The sequence below is a fragment of the Lucilia cuprina genome, chromosome 4 (genome assembly GCF_022045245.1).
Source record: "Lucilia cuprina isolate Lc7/37 chromosome 4, ASM2204524v1, whole genome shotgun sequence".
Taxonomy (NCBI): Eukaryota; Metazoa; Arthropoda; class Insecta; order Diptera; family Calliphoridae; genus Lucilia; species Lucilia cuprina.
Window position 1 is genome coordinate 77,739,855 of NC_060952.1, and position 21,145 is coordinate 77,760,999.

Sequence of the window (21,145 nt, forward strand, 5' to 3'; positions counted from 1 at the left end):
ACCCCTATTCAGGTGGTACGCTTGTATGGGGGCTAGGCTAAATAATAAACAGATTTCAACCATTGTCCTTAGGTCGAAAGAATAGTATGTTCCAAATTTCATCATGGACACACATAGGGATGCACTTTACAGCGTGGTTATATTATAGAAATTACAAACGTAATAACCATATATGTAATAAGTACTTAGTTTTCGATAAACACGGATCAAATTGTTTCAGATATTTTTCAAAAGTTGTTTGCTTTGGGAATTCTGTTTTTTTTACTTTATTGTTAAAAAATATAACTAAACTATGCTATTAGTATTCTTCGACTCCAGCCTCTTGTTCTTCATTAAATTCGGCATCTTGGAGATGGAGTTACCAATAAAGGTAGCAGACATTTGCAAGCCTCTGGGTGGAATATCGCAAACAGCTGCTTTTACGTTATTGGGAATCCATTCAACAAAGTATAAGCTGTTCTTGCTCTGGATGTTAAGCATCTGTTCGTCGACATCCTTTATGGACATTCGTCCAAAGAAGATGGCGGTTACGGTCAAGTAGCGACCATAACGAGGATCACAAGTAGTGATCATCTTCTTGGTATCAGTATTTAAGAGAAGCAAAACCAGGCATGAAAAATTGAAGACGGGGGAAGGGAACCATGTTGACGGCCAATTTACGGAGATCGGCATTCAATTGGTAATAACATATTTCTCTTAAAACAGAATTTAAATTAAATTTTCAACGTTTTTTGATTTGTTATTCTGAATCACAAAGTTTGAAAAAAAATTTGTTAAATCCCAAAATTTGGATTAATTAAATTTTGCCGTAGGGCCAATATTACTCTTGGAACGGTTAAAATACTTTGGGGATAAATAGCGAACATGTGCTTAAACAATGCATGGAACATTTTAAATTTCAATTTAAAACGTTTATAATTGAAAGATATGAGACAAGACCTTGCGGAGCACTTTTTAGATTACATGTGGTAAATGAAATTATGAGAATCTAAAAGATGTAATAAATTTGAACAACTACCCATAAATATCAAATCAAATAGAATAAAAGGCAGTTATACTGCCTAAATGTAAAATAGAAGAAAACGATTTGTAGAATTAAAATTATCAAACAATATTCAAACAATATGTTTGTTTATTTTAATCATCTAAACCTGATCTCATCTATTAAGTTCAAACGTTTAAGAGGATCACAAGTAGTGATCATCTTCTTGGTATCAGTATTTAAGAGAAGCAAAACCAGGCATGAAAAATTGAAGACGGGGGAAGGGAACCATGTTGACGGCCAATTTACGGAGATCGGCATTCAATTGGTAATAACATATTTCTCTTAAAACAGAATTTAAATTAAATTTTCAACGTTTTTTGATTTGTTATTCTGAATCACAAAGTTTGAAAAAAAATTTATTAAATCCCAAAATTTGGATTAATTAAATTTTGCCGTAGGGCCAATATTACTCTTGGAACGGTTAAAATACTTTGGGGATAAATAGCGAATATGTGCTTAAACAATGCATGGAACATTTTAAATTTCAATTTCCAATCGTTTATAATTGAAAGATATGAGACAAAACCTTGCGGAGCAATTAGGCAAAAATAGGAGTAGCGCGCTTTTAAAAATAATGGAATGTAATCTTACAAAATAACAATAAACATGTTTTGATATGTACATTTTGCCAATGTAAAACAAATTACATACATTTTTTTTACAACCAAAATTAACAAAAACCAGAAGATATATCAAATGGAATAAAATGCAGTTATACCGTCTAAATGTAAAATAGAAAAAAAAAGATTTGTAGCAATACAATTAACGAACAAAATGTTTTAATCATCTATTTTTTTGAATAAAATATTTTCAAACAATATGTTTGCTTATTTTAATCATCTAAACCTGATCTCATCTATTGAATTTAAACGTTTAAGACATGTAAAAAAATTAAAATAAAGTATTTAGAAAATTCAGAGTTTTTAAAATAAATTTTACATTTATTTTTATTTTGAACTAATGTTCAAAATATTTGTTTTCTTATAAAAAAAACAATACATGATCCTCACATATTACGCTTGTGATTCTTATAAAGAATTGTTGTATGTTATTAAACTCTTAAAAAAACATTGCTAATTTACATTTCAGCAGCTTCATCATAGATGGGCACAACAGCGGGCATTTTGTATTCTGTTTCAGGAGTTTCATAGATTTTCTCTTCTTTGGGTTCGACAACAGATACATTATCGGGCAAGGGCTTCTTGGGGCCGATCTTGTTCTTGGGATCGTAAGGCAACATAATCTTGACCTTGATACCCAAAACACCTTGACGCAACAAAACGTGACGGGTGGCGGTTTCAACGTAATCGTTGCATGGATCACCAGAGTGGATCATGAGACCATCGACGAATTTCATGGACTTAGCACGTTGACCACGCAATTTGCCGGAAACAACGACTTCGCAACCCTTGGCACCAGATTCCATGATGAAACGCAAGACACCATAGCAGGCACGACGGACAGCCAAACCTCCGGTCAACTTGTAACGGAGGGATTCAGCTTGAGCGATGGCGCACAAACCACGGGTGGCGACCTTTTCGGCGTACAATTCAATACGGCCAGGTTCGAAGTTGAAACGCTTTTGGACCATAGCGGTCAATTCACGAATGCGGCGACCCTTTTCACCCAAAACCTGTTGGGTCTTGGTGGCCATGATGATGATTTCAGTACGGGCGGGGGTAACACGTACTTCAACACCGGAGTAACCATCCTCGGCGAGTTCACGAGTCAAGAACTCGTTCAATTCAGCCTTGAACATGCCATCGGCAACAAACTACAACAAAAAAGAAAACACACATTACAAACTTCATCGCCAATTGTTAATTTAATTAAAAAGAATCTTTCATTCTAATCTGTATACATTTTTTTCTATTCAGCCTCTACAAGTTGGCAAGTCAACATATTTTGACACTTGACACATTTTGAGGTTAGTTCATGATTTTCACTGTTTTTATCATATTTTAACACTTTTCACATAAAATTTTTACACTTTTTAACATGCCATAGAAAAATACCGTAAATTATAATTAATTTAAAGGTATTTTTGTAAAATTACCTTGCGTTTTTTGGAAATTGTGAGGCTCATGTTTATTTCATACGACTCGCAGAGAACGTGGTCAGAAAAAGAAAGAAAGAGCAATATGGCGGCCAGCCGTCATCGTAAAAAGTGTGACCAAGTTCATTTTACCAAAGTTATCGATTTCAGTAATGCCAAACGGATAAAAAATGTATATTCAACACGATTACTTGTTTACGGGCGTTTTCACCATGACCCCCATACAGTGTTGCATTTTTTTGTTTTAGGGAAGTTTAACAGCAGGGTTGTACTTTTGTTGTCATAATAAAAAGTTTATGTACTGCTAAAAAATTAAATTTATTTGACTGGCAAAATAAATATTCTCTCTAATTTTTTGTTAAATTCGTATCAAATTGAACAAAAATAAAAATTTCCGGTTTTTTCCACTTAAATTGTTTGGCCCATTCGAAGCAAACTTTCGATGAAGTTATTTAGGATTTCGTCTAAAATCGACCTAATACCTACCACATAAGGCCACCCCTATCACATAAGGCCATTGTTCGTCATACATGCGTTTATTCAAATAATACAGTAGAAAATATATCTTAATATTTTTGGTTCACATTAGGAAACTTTTTTTGGGAAACTTTTCATTTTTGTGTGTGAGAAAAAGAGAAGAAATATCAACTATCTCTTTCTCCCACACACAGAATCAAAAGTTTCCCAGTGTGAACCAGGTCTATCATGCACAAACAAATATTCCCAAAAATGACAAATAATGAATGAAAGAAATTACGAACGTGTCGAAGAAAAAGGTTAATTGGCTATCGTCGTTCAGAGTGTGTGCCAATCGGTAAAAATTTAGACGTGATTCACACTAGGAAACTTTTTTTGGGAAACTTTTGATATTTGTGTGTGAGAGAAAGTGAAAGAAATGTCAACCATCTCTTTCTCTCACACACAAAATCAAAGGTTTCTCAGCAAAAGTTTCCCAATGTGAACCAGGTCTTACTTGAAAATGTAAATTTTTGATAATTCAAAAAATAAAATATTTTATAAATTTGGTTTATAGTAAATTTGTGATTGTAGAAATTCATTTTAATAATAAAAAAATCAACAAAAGAGTTTCCTTTATTGAAATAAATGCAGATTTTCTTGTGAAATTAGTGAAAATTGTCAAAATTTCATGTTATCAAAAAAGATTTCGTTTGGCACAGCAATAGTAATAATATTTTCCACCATACGAAAATTAAATTTTACCATAGATCTTTGCTAATGTCTAATGTCTAATCGTCTATCAGTTATTCGATTAATTTTTGATATAATTCATAGTTTGAATAAATATTATCAAGTTTTAAATAACAAATAAACCGAATAATTTCCATTAATTAACCACTTAAGAAAAAATCAGTATTTAACAGTAAAATTATAATATATTTTCTACAAAATTCAAGATATTAATAATAAATTTTCCAAAACATTTTTCTATAAAAATAAACATTTATTTGATGATTTTTATAATAGAACTTCTGATTCTAGAAAAGAAATCATGGAACATTGAGGAACATTGTTGTGTTCTTAAGTATTTTTATGAGTTCTTCAACACAGTTATAAACTATTTCATTGGAACGTATGAATATTGGAAAACTTCCTACTCTGGTCGACAATTCCGTTTTTTAAAATATTTGCTTCCAAAATCCCAATTCTTATCTCTCAGGTTCCGTTTTTATTTCAAATCGTTGAAGATTTAAATACTAGGTGTAGTTGAAAACTTAGCCGGCTTACAGTCAATTATAAACCACCGTCGACATTTTTAGTGTTAGCCACCACCGCCGTTAATATTTGTCGGCGCTGGGTTATTGTCACCATTCATAGTTTTTACGCCATTTTTATTCTTGAAGAAAAAATTTTCCATACAGCGTTGCAGACTGAAAAATTATCATAAATTTTTTGAATTTTTGGAAATAAATTGAAAGCTTAAAAGCTGTGTAATAATTAAACAATACTCTTAATAAGAAAGACAATTAATAAAAGTGTTTAAAAGACAATTTAGCAAAATGTCTGAAACAGGCAAAAAATTAAATGAATTACGTGTGTGTGACCTTAAGGAGGAATTAGAAAAAAGAAAATTGGACACAATCGGACCAAAGTCTATATTAATGGAACGATTGGAAAAGGTAGTTTGACAAAAAATGCATTTGTTTCTTATTAATTAATTGTTTTTGTGTTCAGGCTATAAAAGGTGAAGGTTTAGATCCAGCTAAACATTTATTTACCCCAGGCAAAGGTACTCCGCAAAAAAAGCCTACCGCACCTAAAAATACAACAGAAGAAAAAAATACTAAAAATAAAACAGAACCTAAAGAGGAACCCGTAGAAGAAATTCAGATAAAGGAAGAACCCGCAGATGAAGAAGAAGAACCTCAACAAGAAGAACATTATGGCCATGACGATGATGATGAAGTCGATCAGGTTGGCGATGTTGATGATGAATGTGTCATAGTAAATGATATAGAGGATACTGAAGATGATATTGATCATGAAGAACCACATGAGGAAGATGAAGGAGCCAATGATGAACATAATGAAACAGATGATTTATTAAACAACGAAGATGAAACTAATGGTGATGCTGGCAATAATGATAATGAAGAAGGTATTAATCTAACAATTGGTGAGGATGAACAGCAGTTATTGCATGATGAGGCTCCTGATGATAAAGAGAAAACTGGTAAGTTAAGAATTCGTTTTTTTTTTATATTTGTTACTTTTAAGTAATTTTTAATTAATTTATTATTTTATACACATGTTAATATTTTTAAGAACATTTTTAAATATTTAATTGATTTTAATATGTATACATAAATGTCTCCCTATAAAATGAATAGAAATTGAAATTAAAAATTATTCTCAACTACTTAGTTAAAATGATCCGAAACTGATCAAAAGATAACTTTTAAAAAATTAGGACCCCTATTTCTCCCTACAAATGTATCGTTTATGTTCACAGAATAAGTTCAAAAATAGTGCAAACATTTTTAATCTTTTTTATCCTAATCATGGTACATAAAAAAAATGCATGATTTTCAAATGTTTATATGGAGTATGATAAACCACTCACTGTTTTCAGCAGGAAATCAATATTGACTCGTCCTTGGTTAGTTAGGGATCCATATTTTCCATAGACTATAGCATTTTTTTTATCAAAATTAGGTGCTCTTCAAAAATCAAGGAATATCACTTCATCTTCTTTAATATATATAGCTCTTAGATAACTATCTTGCTGCTCGCTTTATCGTGTAAATTAAACTTCTATTAAATTCCTAGCTTCTCATCAAAAAGACAAGGGATCCTCAAAAGATGGTAAATCAGAAAAATCCAGTAAGGATGATAAAAAATTCAGTCACAAAGATGATAAGGATAAAAAGAAAGATGATAAATCTAGCGATAAAAAAGAGGAGTAAGTTTAAAGAAATTAAGTCCTGGCCAAAGAATCACATTAATAAAAATAATAAATTTTCTTTTCAGCGATAAATCTAAATCAAAAGATGATAAAGGTAACTTTTATAAACAAAGTTGAAAGGAAATTTAAGAAAAATTTAGAATATTTCTTTAAAGTTGTTAGAGTATGTATATATGAACATTATTTAACATAAAGTGACAGTGTTTGATAATCAGGTTAAGCAAAAGAAGAGAAAAAAGCTAAACGAAAATATTTATTTGCAAGAAAGTGTGAATTTATGTGATTCAACAAACATGTGAAAATCTGAAAGAATATGATGATATTTTTTCTAATGGAACAAAATCGCAAAATTCTTATACTGTAAGTAACATCAATAACAAGGAGGAGTTAAAATTTCCGTGAATGTTTAATAATATAGATAATAGTGGATATTACAACATGAAAAGCTGCTAACTCATCAAAAATCCTGCAAAAATGTCCAAGTTATTAGGAAATCATAGAGATAACTGTAGATAAATACTTATATTACTTTGAACAGTAATTAGCACTGAATGATCTTTTGGAATTTTAACGCTAGGTACAGTTTTAAAATAAGTAAAAAGCTTTGCTGATAAAGAAAGTAAAAATGTTGTCTTCAACTTTTTGGAGTGCTGTGGTTATAAGTTGACGCATATTCAATGAAGTTACTCAGTAATACAGAATTTTATGGATATAATTAAACTACATTTTTGATTAAATAATGTAGGATAATTTAAAAAAATGGTTTATTAGCCTGAGATATAGAAAACAATGTTTAGAATAATATATAATGGCTGTAGGCATCATCTGAATCTAAGGGCTTCATAGCTTGGTATCTTTGTCCGTCAGCGAATGAAACTTATTATCTTCAGTGTCATTGCGAATCTAAACTTTTAACAACTTGACGCTAACTCAATAAATGATGAAGTTATCCAGATGCACGAATACTATCCCAATATTAACTAAATTAAATGGATATAATGAAATTATACTATTAGTTTATTGATAAAATAATGTCGGATAATTAAAAAACTCGTTGCTAACTAGATCTTAAGGGCAACATTTGAATGTAATGGATTCTTAGCGATTGAAACTTCTACCTTCAGTGTCATTGTTATTCTAAACTTTTAACAAGTTGACTTTTACTCAATAAATGATAAAGAATTAATAAATTACTAGAATACATGGATATAATGAAATTACATTATTAATTTATTGATAAAATAATGTCGGAGAATAAAAAAAACTAGACTGCGATAGTAAAATTAATATTTAAAATAAAATATGACGGCTATAGGTATCATTTGAATCTACCAGCTTCGATGCTTGTCGTCTGTTTACACCAGCGAATAAAACATAATATGTATCTGCAGAGTTTTTGATTCTCAAGTTAATATAAAGGAGTATGAAGTATTTTCCCTTAGAGTCTACTATCTGTATATATTGTTTCAATAAAAGTGAAATTTTTCGACTTTATTTTGATCTCCAATCAAATCTTCAATCAGCTGCTATGTAGCAAAAGCTACTCTGGAGGAAGTACGAAATCTTGAAGGAAGGAATTCTTTTGGAAAATTGAAAATGATATTAAAACAACAAATTCAAATCCCTTGAAAGACATTGTTGATATCATCGACTTTTTACTTATTGGCGGGTCATCTTTAAAAATTGTTATCAATAACCAGAAAAAATAATAAATTGATTAAAATATATACCTTATATGGCTGGCGTTACAACTATTACCAAATTTTAACTTATTTGCACAATAAATGTAAAACCAAAAATAGATATTTAAATCACAAAGTATAATATACATTGATCCTCTAATCGAATAGACAATTATCTCAAAACTTGGAGAAAAGTTTGTTTTAAAATTAATTTGAATATTGAATCATGAATCAGTTTAATGAATGCTGTTGGGAATAAAAAATCGTTATGAGACAAAATTCAGCTGGAATATGTTACTCCAAAAAGTAAGCTGTATACATTTTAATGATCATGGCGCAGAACTTCTTCTCAACTACAGTTGCTGTACATTGCTGTAATATTAAATATTAAATTCACACTTTCTTGCATAGACAGACGTAAAACAAGTGTTTAGATTTAGTCTTAAAATATTTGAAAACAAACACACATAATAATATATGTACACACAAAAGAAAAGTGTTTCAGTAAAAGTGGCAGTTAAAGTGATAAAAATCTAATTTAATTTATAAAAAAAAATAGAAAAAAACAAACAACAAATTTATATATAACTCAACCTTCTCTCTCTCTACTCTGTTATTATTTATATGGAAATTCCAGAAAAATCATCATCCAACAACAACGCTGCCACCAATACAAAATCATCCAGTGGTAAAACATCAACAACGTCATCATCGAACACATCTCGCAACTTATGGGTATCCGGTTTGTCTTCATTGACACGAGCCAGTGATTTGAAAACGATTTTCTCCAAATATGGTAAAGTAATTGGAGCTAAGGTAGTGACGAATACACGTACACCCGGTACACGTTGTTATGGCTATGTTACCATGTCATCATCGAGTGATGCCAGTCGCTGTATCGATCATTTACATCGCACAGAATTACATGGACGTATTATATCTGTGGAGCGTACTAAAAATGAAATTGGTGGTAGTTCAGCAAATTCTGCAAAGGATGGTGGTGGCAAAACTTCTGGTTCATCGCGTTCAGAATCCAAAAAGAAGGATGATGAAAAGAAAAATTCTAGCAAGGATGGTGGCAAATCATCTCTGGATGATGGTAAACGTAAAAGTGATGCGGGTAAGAAAGATGAAAATAATGGTGGTGTTAAAAAAGATGACAGAGATAAAACTTCACGTACCAAAGACGATAAAGACAAGAAAGATGATGTCAAAGGTTCCAGTCGCAGTGATCGCGGCCGTTCCGATACTTCATCACTAAAACGTCGATCAATACATCACAACAATAACAACAACGGTCGCCATCATGATCGCCAACGAGACCATCGTCAACGCGAACGAGAGCGTATACGTCAAAGAGAAATACTGTCGTATAAGAAAATACGCGAAGAACGAGAACGCCAGCGTATCCGTGAACGTGAGCGTGCAATGCGTGAGGAAGAAAGAATAAGTAGAGAACTAAGAGAGCGTCAGCGCATCGAAGAACAACGTTTAGCTGAGGAGCGTAGAAAATTGAATTTGGAACGTGAACGTTTAGAACGTGAAAAGGCTGAATTGCTGCGCCTGCAACGCGAACGCCAGAAGTTGGAGCGTGAAAAACTTGAATTGGAACGTCTAGAAATTAAACGTCAACAAATGAAGTATGCTAAGTTGTTTAAAAAAGTCAAATCCAAATTAAACTACTATAACACGCGTAAAGTGCACACTACATTATTTTTCCAAGAAGTATTTACCTAGATTTAAGCAATGATTCATATATATTTTTTTCTAAAAAAAAACAATCATTCCAAATTTTTTCCAATAACCGTGAGTTATTCATCAAATCTCTACGCAGTAACAAATGATATTTAATTGTTTTTTTTTCTCGAAGAAAACATTGATGTCTCTTACTCCCTTCAAATATTTCATTCCAAAATTCCCCCAAAAACAAATCCTCGTTGGTTTTTGACGAGTTGTATAAAGTTGCTTTTAATGCGTGTGTTTTTCGAATTACTACCCCCTTTAGAAAAAAGACAATGATAAGCTGATTGCAAATTTTAGTTTGTGGGGTTCTTAGTTAGACTTTTGGTTTGGCAAAATCATTTACTAATATTGCTTTTATTTTTCTCTTCTTCCACATTTTTCTTTGTGCATCCTGTTTGTTTTGCTGTGTTTTGCTGTCGCTATTTAAAGAATTATGGAGACTCGTGAAGATCCTCTTAAACGTTTAAACAAGCGTGGTACCGATGATCGTTATAGTGATGACCGTAAACGTACATCAGCCTCAGATCGTTATGATGCTCCTCCTCCACCAAGATTTGATGCATCTTTGGCTCCCTCAAGAAGGTATTTACATATAAAAACGTACAATTTTTTTGGGAATCTAAATGTTTGTTATTTAGTAGTCACAAGCGAGATGATTATATCAGTACTTCATCCAGCAAACGTTTAGATGACTATAGTTCATCTTCTTCTAAGAGAATGGATTACAGCAGCAGTGGTGCTGGTGCTAAACGTTCAGCTATAGATGACTATGCAGCAGTACCTACTAAACGTAGTACAGACGATTATAGCAAACGTGGTTCTGATTATATGACATCATCCACCTCCAAACGTGGCCTAGATGATTATAGTTCGGCCGGCAAATCATCACGCGATGACTACAAACGTGAAGTTGAAATACGTCACATGCCTTCATCTAGTGTAGGTGTTGCGGGAGGCAGTTCTTATCATTCCAGTTCATCATTGCATAAGAGCTCAAGTGGCAGCGGACGTTATGATGACCGTAATTCATCTCATAATTACAGACGCATGGATGATATGAGGTAAAGTGTATTGCAAAGTGTATTTGATGTTACGTGCAATGTTTCACAAGTAAATATTTATTACAGTAGCGGCAAACGTTATGACAGTTCTGCTAATTATGGCACCAGTTCAAGCAGCAATGCTGTCTGGGCCTCGTCGTCGTCATCGCACATGGGTGGCGGCAGTAGTTCATCTATGAAATATTCCAGCAATGGTATGTCGTCAGGTCTTCACAATTCAGGTTCTGGCTGGCCAAAAACCAGTGCTGCAGATGATAACAGTTGGCGTACCATTCCAACATCACAGGATCGTTATGATCGCACTTATAATGAACGTTCTAGCGGCGGTTATCCCAGTGCTGGTGGCAGTGGTGGCATGTATAACAGCGGCAGCCGACCAGGACAAGATCGTTATGGTGGTCCTGTATCTTCACGCTATTAAAACCCTGCCGAATATACACTGAACACAGAGCCATTAAATTAACGTTCAAAACGCGTTTCTTTTGTGTCTTCTTTTAGAAACTCTTTGGTACTTTCAAAAGATATTTTAATTATTGTTCATTCAATTTGCTTTCTTTTTTTTAACCCTTGTTTTATTCATGAATTTTTAGTTGCAACATAATTTTGTATTACGGAAATGAAAAACAATGTTAAATTGTTTTATACTTGTTTTTGTTTATGATAATTTTATTATTTGTATTAGTTTATATTTGTATTACAAAAAAAGCGTCAAATTTTTTGATAACCTCAAATACAATAATTTTCATACATGCTATCTGTATGCTCGTTTAATCTTAGGTTTTTAGATGTCCTTTAAACGTCTACTATGCATTATAAACATAAAATAAAATAATTTTAAAATAATATCGAAAAGGTCTTGTTAATTGGAATTTTATAAAGATCTGCTAATTGCAATTTAGTTATAGAAAGTTGCACAATATTGCTCAAAGGTGTGACTTTCTTGGTATTAATACAAAGGTAGGTGTTGTACAAAACTCAAAAAGTACCAAGAAGTCCCAATTTATAAATTCTCATTTACTCCAGGCTACATACTTAATTTCATGGTTCTAGGTTCAATGATATAGAAAATTCAAAAGTTACCTTTTAAAGAACAAAAAAGTCCCCTATTATGGGTTCTCACTTAATCCGGACCATGCATACTTAATTTCATGCTTCTAGGTTCAATATTATAGAAATTTCAAAAAGTACATTTTGAAAAACGATAAAGTATCAAAAAGTCCCCTTACATAGGTTCTCACTTAATCCAGACTACATACTTAATTCCATGCTTCTAGGTTCAATAGTATGGAAATTTCAAAAAGTACCTTTTGAAGAACGATAAAGCACTAATAAGTCCCCAGGTTCTCACTTAATCCAAGCCATACATGCTTAATTTCATGTTTCTAGGTTCAATATTACAGAAATTTCAAGAAGTAACTGTTAAAGAACGAAAAAGTACCAAAAAGTCCCCTTTTATGGGTTCTCATTTAATCCGAGCCATACATACTTAATTACATGTTTCCAGGTTCAATATTATAGAAATTTGCAAAAAGTACCTTTTGAAGAACCAAAAAAATCATCTTTTGTAGGTTCTCACTTAATCCGGGCCATATTTTTAATCCGGGTTATATTTCGGTTTCCAATCCTCAATCTAAGGTCACTTCTTAGAACTGAAACTTCTAGGTTGAAATCTTTTTGAATGGGTTTTTTGGGTTTTAAGTACGTGGCGGTGCATTAAGCACACATATTGCCAGGTTATCACACGTTTGTCCAGAGAAAACACCTCCAAACGGCCTATATCTTCGTATAGGAAGTTGGAGCATCCGGACTTGATTTCAGCAAAAGTATTATGGTCTCCACCAGAAAAAAGTTCCAGAGTTTTAATGGTCTCCACCAGTATATATTTGAGTTTAAATGATCTCCACCAGGAGATCAGTGAGTATTTTATGGCCTCCACCAGTTAAAAACGTTTGAGTATTCTATGGTCTCCACCAATAAAACATAGCCTCACTTGAGGTGATTCGAAATCACGAGGTTAATGTAGACAGTTATATGAAGTAATGCACTACACCAGTGCGTGAAAGATGCAAAACTGTCGAAAGCCAGGCAACAGACACAAGCCTGAACGCGTTTAAGAAATAATCGCGATGACGCGAGAGTTCCCCAACTCAGACCTGAATTAAAGACTGTGAATGGGTTTTTGAGTTAACAATCAAATGACAATTAATAAATATTTAATGTAAAAATAAATTTTATCTTATGTTAATCCCCTTTAGGCCGGTTTCTTACTACTCAGTTAAACTAGGATTAACTTGCTGTTAGATTAAAGTTGGAACAAATTTAGGCGAACTTTAACCAATGATTGTGTTTTACATACAGTTTTAGATTTAAGTCTAGTTAAGTTGTTAGTATTGCCATATGAACACCTGTTTTTTTGCAAATAATACTTTTGTGAAATGATTAAAATAATAATTAAAATATTAAAATATTAAATTTTTGTTCTTCCGAAATTGTTTTTGTAGATTGTGTTTTCTCACTTATAACTTAGGTTTAATTGGCCAATAACACTCAGTTAAACTTAGATAATAAGTAACGTTACTTTTTACTGAAAAACACAAAACATTTATTAAACTAGGTTTAAACAAAGAATGTAGATTATCTTTATCTGAAAACCCCGCCCTTAATGTTTTTTGAATACAAGTTTAAACTTGGCAAAGTTGCCATACAAAACAAACCATACCATAACCATACAAACTCCCCTTCAGAAAATGACTTAAAGGTCAAAATTCTCTTACAAACACTAATAACACTTTTATATTCTACATAAATAATATTGAAGAAGACTTAACTCCCCCTACCAACATTTTTAAGGATAGGGTCATATTTTTCCCTACTCCCCTTTAAGCCCTCTTAAAAAAATCTCTTTTTTTTACCAAAAAAAGTAAAAATATTCCGAAATAAAGTTAAAAAACAAAACAAATGCTTTATTTCTTTAAATAATCCCCATTTTTAACATACATACTGACTGGTGTAGGGTATCATATGGTCGGCTACGCCCGACTATACATTCATACTTGTTTTCTTTGCTTTTAAATTGTATACTTAATTTTCACTTTCTAAAATGGTTCCGAAGGTGTACAAATGAAATTGCACCTCTAATGGAAACCTAACGAATAGAAGACCAGAGTAATTTACATTCTCTCCCTCCGTTTGAAATGCAAAATTTTTCGCCAAAAAAGTTCTAAAAATGTAGTTATTTTAAAAATATTTTATTAATTAATTTATTTTTTTTAATTTTCAAGTAGTACAAATAATAAACTGAAATACAAACTTAAATTCTGACTAATCGAAATCAATTATATACACAGATCCATGTCATAGAGTAATTTATGACAAATCTTCAATAGATGCAATCAAGGGTGTTGTAGTATCTACCAATACTAAAACACTATGAGGTAGGGGAAAAATATCATTTACCACAACGTAAAAACCTTTTTCCAATTGTTCACGCGAGGAATAGAGTCTGCAATATACATACGTATATATACGATTAATGTTGAAGACTAATTCATTCAGAGTATCAACAGTTTTTTATACAACTTACCCCAATATATCCTGTGGATCCAATACCAATTCCGATTTATATACAGATGCTAAGAAATTTGTAAATGCTGCCGTATTATTGCCCAATTCTAAATCCATTGGCTGTTGTTGTACCTTTAACCAATAACACTTTTAATTTAAAATAAAACACAGAAGAAAATTTCAAAAATTACTTCAGTTTCTTGAATATCTGTTGAACTGCCCTCTGCTATTTCGGGTATACCGTTACGTGTACCCCAAAAAGTTATAACATGATTATCGGAACTAACTATACAGCACTGATCATTACATTTGCATTTCTGAAAATAAATTTAAGAGAATTTTTAAACTAATAGGTATCGCCCACCAAATATAGTACGCACCACAATATATCTATCTTTTATGGACTCCACTAATGATACAGATTCCAAGACATTATTACAATGTCCAACTCCTCGTTGACCAGCCACATTTGAGCCCATTGTAAAAACATAACCACCTTCTACCAAAAATATTGAAAGTGTCGAAGAGAAATTGGCTTCCAATATGGGATAAGGTAATTGCAATTTTTTCTGTTAACGTTTTTAATTTAAATTGATTACATACGGAATGAAATATAATTCCCATGTACATACCAATGCCATTATTTTCGATGATTTCTCAAAACCCAATTTATTGTAATCGTTACTACCACAAACATGCATTTCACCACTTTCGAAAAGTACTGCAGACGTATCAGGTCCACAGAAAATATGCTTAACTTTGGACTTAATATGAGAAATGAGAATTTTTTGTGGTGTTTTTCTTAAAAACACAAACAATTTAACAATTTTGTCTACACTCATGAAAAAACAAACTTACTGTTGCGTTTGTAGACTTCCTAGGCCCAAAGCTCCCTGTACATTTGTTCCCCATGTATAGATACAGCCATCTGTACTTAATGCCAAAACATGTGTTGTCCCTGCTTTTATTTCTTTAATATGTATATCTTCCAATTTTTCTATAATCTTAGGACTATGATAAGTTCTGTTATCATCATGACCCAAAGCATATTTGCTATTATCGCCACAGCTCAGTATGGAACCGGTTTGAGTTAGTAGTATTGTAAAACCCTCACCAGCGCAGGCACTATTATATGAATAAAAAAGTTTGATATATTAATTCATTAATTAGTCGAATTCAAAAAACTAAGGCCACATGTAGTTCTGACTAATATGTATATAACCGATCTTATAGAAAGTCCATTTATCAATAAATCATTTCAAAATGGTTTTATTTTACCTGACAATATGATAATTGCGTATACTCTCCATACGGCTGGGATAATGTTTCCATGCTTCCAAAGAACTTAAGCCCAATTGTCCATGGGTACCTTCACCCCACGTATAAACGGAACCGTCTGTAATGATAAACATTTTCTAAGATTAAGTATTCTTCCCGTAATTGAATGGTATACAAGAAGCAAAGGCAACAATCTTCGCTTTTGTATTTCTTTCGATCACAAAATGAAGATTGCTGCTTTTGCTTAATTAACCAACATTTAAATAGAAAGTCTAGAATTAGTCGTAATTCAGGTCTGAGTTAGGGAACAACTCTCGCGTCATCGCGATTATTTCTTAAACGCGTTCAGGCTTGTGTTTGTTGCCTGGCTTTCGACAGTTTTGCGTCTCGCTCGCACTGGTATAGTGTATTACTTCATATAACTGTTCAAAGTTATATGTTGTCTACATTAACCTCGTGCTTACGTATCAACTCAAGTGAGGTTATGTTTTATTGGTGGAGACCATAGAATACTCGAACGTTTTTAACTGGTGGAGACCATAAAATACTCATGATATAACCTGGTGGAGACCATTTAAACTCAAATATATACTGTTGGAGACCATTAAAACTCTGGAACTTTTTTCTGGTGAAGACCATTAATACTTTTGATGAAATCAAGTCCGAATGCTCCAACTTCCTATATGAAGTTATAGGTCGGTTGGTGGGGTTTTCTCTGGACAAACGTGTGACAACCCGGCAATATAAGTGCTTAATGCTCCGCCATCCTAATTAAAACCCAAAAAAAGTCTAGAATTTGGAACTTACCATTATTCACCACCACGAAATGTGTTTCACTAGTTGCCACACATAAGATACAGGATTTTGGAGGCAATTGTATGGGATTCATGCTAAAACTATTACCAAACGATTTAAGTTGATATAACACCGATCTATAAAAAAGTTAAATATATATTTTAGAGATGATTTAGATTGGAAAAACATTTCCTTTTATACCTTTTTTCTACAGTTTCATTTGGTTGAGCTGTCTCAGCTTTCATTATTTCCTTAGTTTCAGTTTGTGCTGTAGCTAAATCGACTATAGTAGATCGGCGAGAACTATGTTCTGGTATTGCCACTTCATCATGTAACGATAAAACTTTAGAACTAGCCGTAGAATTTGCTGTTGAACATATATCATCTTCATATGAATATCTGGAAAATATAGAATGATTAAAGCATTAGATTTGTAGGTGAGTTGGTATTAAATTTACCCTTTATGTTTGCCTAGATTACGAAATATTAATGGTATCCAATATTCTAATATTTCTGAAGCTTTGGGTCGTCGAGAAGGATCCACCTGTAAAGTGAAATCAAATTCGTGATTTACCATAAGTATTTTTGAATAATATTAAGAAGTAAAAATCTGGAAATACCTGTAATAGATTGCTAAGTAAACTTTTTAATCCTGATGAATATCCTTTCGGTAATGGTGTATAGGCAGCCTTTAATATAATAAAATGTTTATTATCATTTTGTTCAGAATTCACCCATTAATATTTAACTTACACTCATTATTTTACCAACAAGTTCCGAAAGATTTGTTGCTGCAAATGTCTTGCGTAGACAACACATTTCTCCCAATATACAGCCCAAAGCCCATATATCACTTTTATGATCGTATTCTTTACCCTCACACTAAATTAAAGAGTATTAAGTTATGTATTTATTTAAGGTTATGTTACTTTGTTACACTTACCATTTCGGGACTAAAATAATACGGAGTTCCCAATACAGTTTGAGCATGAATTTTTGTGTTCATTATTTTCGATATTCCAAAATCGCCAATTTTCACAATACCTCGTTTATTCAAAAAGACATTGGCGGTTTTTAAATCCCTTGGAATATATAAAGATCATGTAAAATATTAATGAAATCTTGTTTGAGTTTACAATTTCTACCTGTGTAAAATATTTTCAGAATGCATATAATTTATAGCACTGGATATTTGTTCAAATACTGCTATAACATAACGCTCCGGAAAGTAATCTCTCATTTTACGTTCACCTATGATTTGAGCTAATGTGCCTCCATCAGCATATTCCATTTCAATTAATAAAGTATTATCTTTAATAAAACTTCCCAAATAACTAAAATTTAAAAAAATTATTAAAAAGATCTTCTGAATATTTAAATTTGTTTAATCATTCAATTACCTTATAATATTCGGATGATGTAATTTTGAAAATACTTCTACTTCATTCATAGCTAAATCTCTTTCCGATGGGGTTAAGTCATTTAAATTTATCTGTTTAAATACAATCTGATGATTGTCCGTTTTACGCCGGTACAGTACCGCAATACCAAAAGAACCCTGACCCACCACTTTTATTTTCTCGTAATTACTTAATTCTGTACCCGCTATTCCCAATGATTTCTGAGTACTTTGAGCACTCTTCTCCGAACTAGCACCATTTATTATTATCACATCCGATTCGGCAGAATCTATGGTTTCTTCACTATTTTCTGCTAAATTATTGGCTGAATTTGATATAGAAAAAACGGTGGGCTTAAGGAAACCATTGAAAGTGGCGCGTTTTTTATTTTTTGTCGCTACTATTACCGAAGAAGATGTACTGGATGTAGATGAATCCGATACACGTCCATTGAACATGGGTAGTGAAGATGCTTTTGCTTTAATTTTTTGCATTTTGTTTTTTTTTTTTTAATTAAGTTTTTAAATAAATTAATGTTTATTGAAAAAGTTCTATATCCTTAATGGTGTGCAGCGAGCGAAAAAATATTAACCACCATTAAGTTGTGGTCATTTAATTGCCCATTGGTTGCTTAGCAATGATGCAACTAGTGATTACAAACAATTTTTTATAGACTTTATGGCGTTATTTTTTATGATTTGCTAACAGTAAATTTGTTTATATGGGTTCATTGACCTATGGCTATACGCGAAGAAATTATAATACATATAAGGAATACATTCATAATCATAATAATAGGTACACGTCGGTTATAAATATATAAATGTTTAGTATTATTCAAAGTCTATAATAAAATTTTAACTATAGTTTAGTCTATAGTTTGGTCTATAAGAAGTAATGACTATAGTTTATTTTATAATCTTTACAATAGTTTTGGAGGTACTATTATAGTATAAACTATAGTTCTGACTATACTTAGTCCTGAATATAGTTTAGTATATAGATTTACTATAGTTTTGATTATTGTTTAATCTGTAGTATTGACAATAGTTTTTACTATTATATGGTCTGTAGTCTTGTGAAGCCTATAGTATAAAATATACTTAGTCTTGTCAATAGTCTTCTTTATAGTCTACATTATTATATGTGACTATAGTCTATAGTACTGTATATAGTTTAGTATATAGTCTAGTCTTGCCGATTTCCTGTACTAAAGTATGGAGTTTAGTCTTCACTATAGTCTAGTAGTTTAGCGAGTCCACCAAGTAAAAAGAGACATCGAGTCCTGACTATTGCCTTATATATTGTTTCGGCTATTGTCTAGTCTAGACTTTTGTCTAGTATATATTCAACGAAGGGGCGAATGTAATGGCTTTAAGGAAAGGGAGTGGTAGGCAATTAAACTGACAAAAGACAAGGCCTTTTGGAAAAATTAAACGTTGTGTAGAACCTGAAAGATTCTATCGAGTGATCCTGAGCGTCTGAGAGCAAGACGAGAATTCATAAAGACATTGAAACTCTGGAGCACTTTCTTTTCCACTGTCAGGCATTCGTCGAAGTTAGATCCTAGTATCTTGGAAGTGATGTTATCATCGAAATATTATTTATAGACCCCATTAAGTAAATATATTCTTGGACCTCGTAAAATTCTATGAAAATGAGTAAAATCGGTCAACGATTTCAAATAGCTCCAAATGTACCCACCGAAATATAGCCTAAAAAGCTTTTAACTTTTATAAATTCGTTGTGATTCTCAATACTATTACCTTAAAATAAAATGACTCAAACCTGAATAAGTAGGATTTAATTAATGTTAAAAAATGTTATATCAAAGTTTTTCCAGATACTTAAAAACACAAGAATACATTTCTTTTAATTATTGTATTTTATTGAAATCTTTTACAATTATATAGTATATATATATTTTTTTGTTATACATATTTTTAGAAAATTATCTATGTGACATATTTGTCATAGAATTAATAAAAATCTCACTTATGCATTTAAGATTATATAGAATTTATTATGTTTATATATTGATTTAATATGTTAATACCTCATTTACTATATAATGCATGTATTAATATATTAAAAGTTTTTTTCATGATAAAAATCTTAATTGACCATAAAAATAATATGTCAAGAAAAGTTTGATATTTACATTACTATATGCAATTACAAAAATAAAATAATCACAAAAAAATAATTTAGCAAAATAAAATATAAATGCATAGATTGAATTTAGAAAACAATATACATACATCCGTTTGAAACCAAAATTGTATTTTAATATAGTGTACTTAGCATTTAAAAAAAAAAGAAAACTAAATTATTAACTATAATTCGATGGGTTTTGTTTTTATTAGCAAAATATTTTGATAAATTAAAATGTTTTATTTTATTTAAATCAACATTTTTAGCAAAAATAATGTATGTATGATTTGGTTAATTAAACCGAAAATTATTGTTAATATTATCGGATTTTATTTGCTATATTTATATTTCTAAGTACATGGAATCAAGCTCTATTTTAGTAGATTTAGCTTTAAAAATGTTTTCTTATTTAAAACTTTTCTTTTTTTTCTTAATTATAAAACTATGTGTTGTATATCTACAAAATTTATATGCTGTGCAAATTTTCTGAGCGATTTTTGTAAAATATTTTGAGTTGTTTTAATACCATTAAAATTTATTAATTATGTACTTCAGTTTCATAACTTTCAATTAAAACTAATTCGAAAAGAACATTTGAAATTATGATAGCATTGTTAGGAGAGTTCCTAGATATAAATATAAACTGCCATATTTTTTGACTTATCTAACAGATTTCGAATGTCTTCTGGTGAAATACTGGTAAAAACTTAAAAAATCTGAATAAAGTGTGAACAATAAAATATTCATTCCCCAAATAAATACCCTGTTCCAAAAATACTTTTCGTTATAAGCAAATATAAAGCGAAGTACTTCCAAAAGAATAACAGATATCACTACTTCAAAAGTATCAATTAGTGAATTTTTTACCTTCTGTGTAAGTGGTTTTTAATGACTTCCGAAGAAGCGAAAATAATTCTATTTATTCTATGCTCGATATATTTTT

The 21,145-nt window shown here is 31.4% G+C and overlaps 3 protein-coding genes across 4 annotated transcripts; 1 reads left to right on the forward strand and 2 right to left on the reverse strand.

The window, feature by feature from the left end:
• Positions 1-1,958: 1,958 nt before the first annotated feature.
• Positions 1,959-3,233, reverse strand: LOC111678069 (40S ribosomal protein S3). Its single transcript, XM_023439305.2, has 2 exons — positions 3,102-3,233; positions 1,959-2,819 (listed from the first exon to the last, which is right to left on the reverse strand). Exons 1-2 carry the CDS (start codon positions 3,129-3,131, stop codon positions 2,124-2,126), a joined length of 726 nt encoding a protein of 241 aa, XP_023295073.1. The 5' UTR covers positions 3,132-3,233; the 3' UTR covers positions 1,959-2,123.
• Positions 3,234-4,921: 1,688 nt separating this feature from the next.
• LOC111678068 (SAFB-like transcription modulator) lies at positions 4,922-11,854 on the forward strand. 2 transcript variants are annotated; one of them, XM_046948582.1, is made up of 8 exons: positions 4,922-5,239; positions 5,295-5,793; positions 6,390-6,522; positions 6,591-6,619; positions 8,845-9,847; positions 10,380-10,532; positions 10,592-11,011; positions 11,078-11,854. In XM_046948582.1, the coding sequence occupies exons 1-8, from the start codon at positions 5,120-5,122 to the stop codon at positions 11,430-11,432; spliced, it is 2,712 nt and encodes a 903-aa protein (XP_046804538.1). In that variant the 5' UTR covers positions 4,922-5,119; the 3' UTR covers positions 11,433-11,854. The 2 variants fall into 2 exon arrangements, with proteins under 2 accessions (XP_046804538.1, XP_023295072.2); XM_023439304.2 differs by having other exon boundaries at positions 4,923-5,239; positions 10,589-11,011.
• Positions 11,855-14,257: 2,403 nt separating this feature from the next.
• LOC111678075 (serine/threonine-protein kinase Nek8) lies at positions 14,258-18,586 on the reverse strand. The gene is made up of 15 exons (XM_023439310.2): positions 18,049-18,586; positions 17,794-17,982; positions 17,592-17,730; positions 17,402-17,530; positions 17,269-17,337; positions 17,107-17,192; positions 16,850-17,047; positions 16,661-16,785; positions 15,854-15,971; positions 15,434-15,700; positions 15,208-15,376; positions 14,956-15,144; positions 14,767-14,892; positions 14,595-14,707; positions 14,258-14,513 (listed from the first exon to the last, which is right to left on the reverse strand). The coding sequence occupies exons 1-15, from the start codon at positions 18,540-18,542 to the stop codon at positions 14,378-14,380; spliced, it is 2,547 nt and encodes an 848-aa protein (XP_023295078.2). The 5' UTR covers positions 18,543-18,586; the 3' UTR covers positions 14,258-14,377.
• Positions 18,587-21,145: the final 2,559 nt, after the last annotated feature.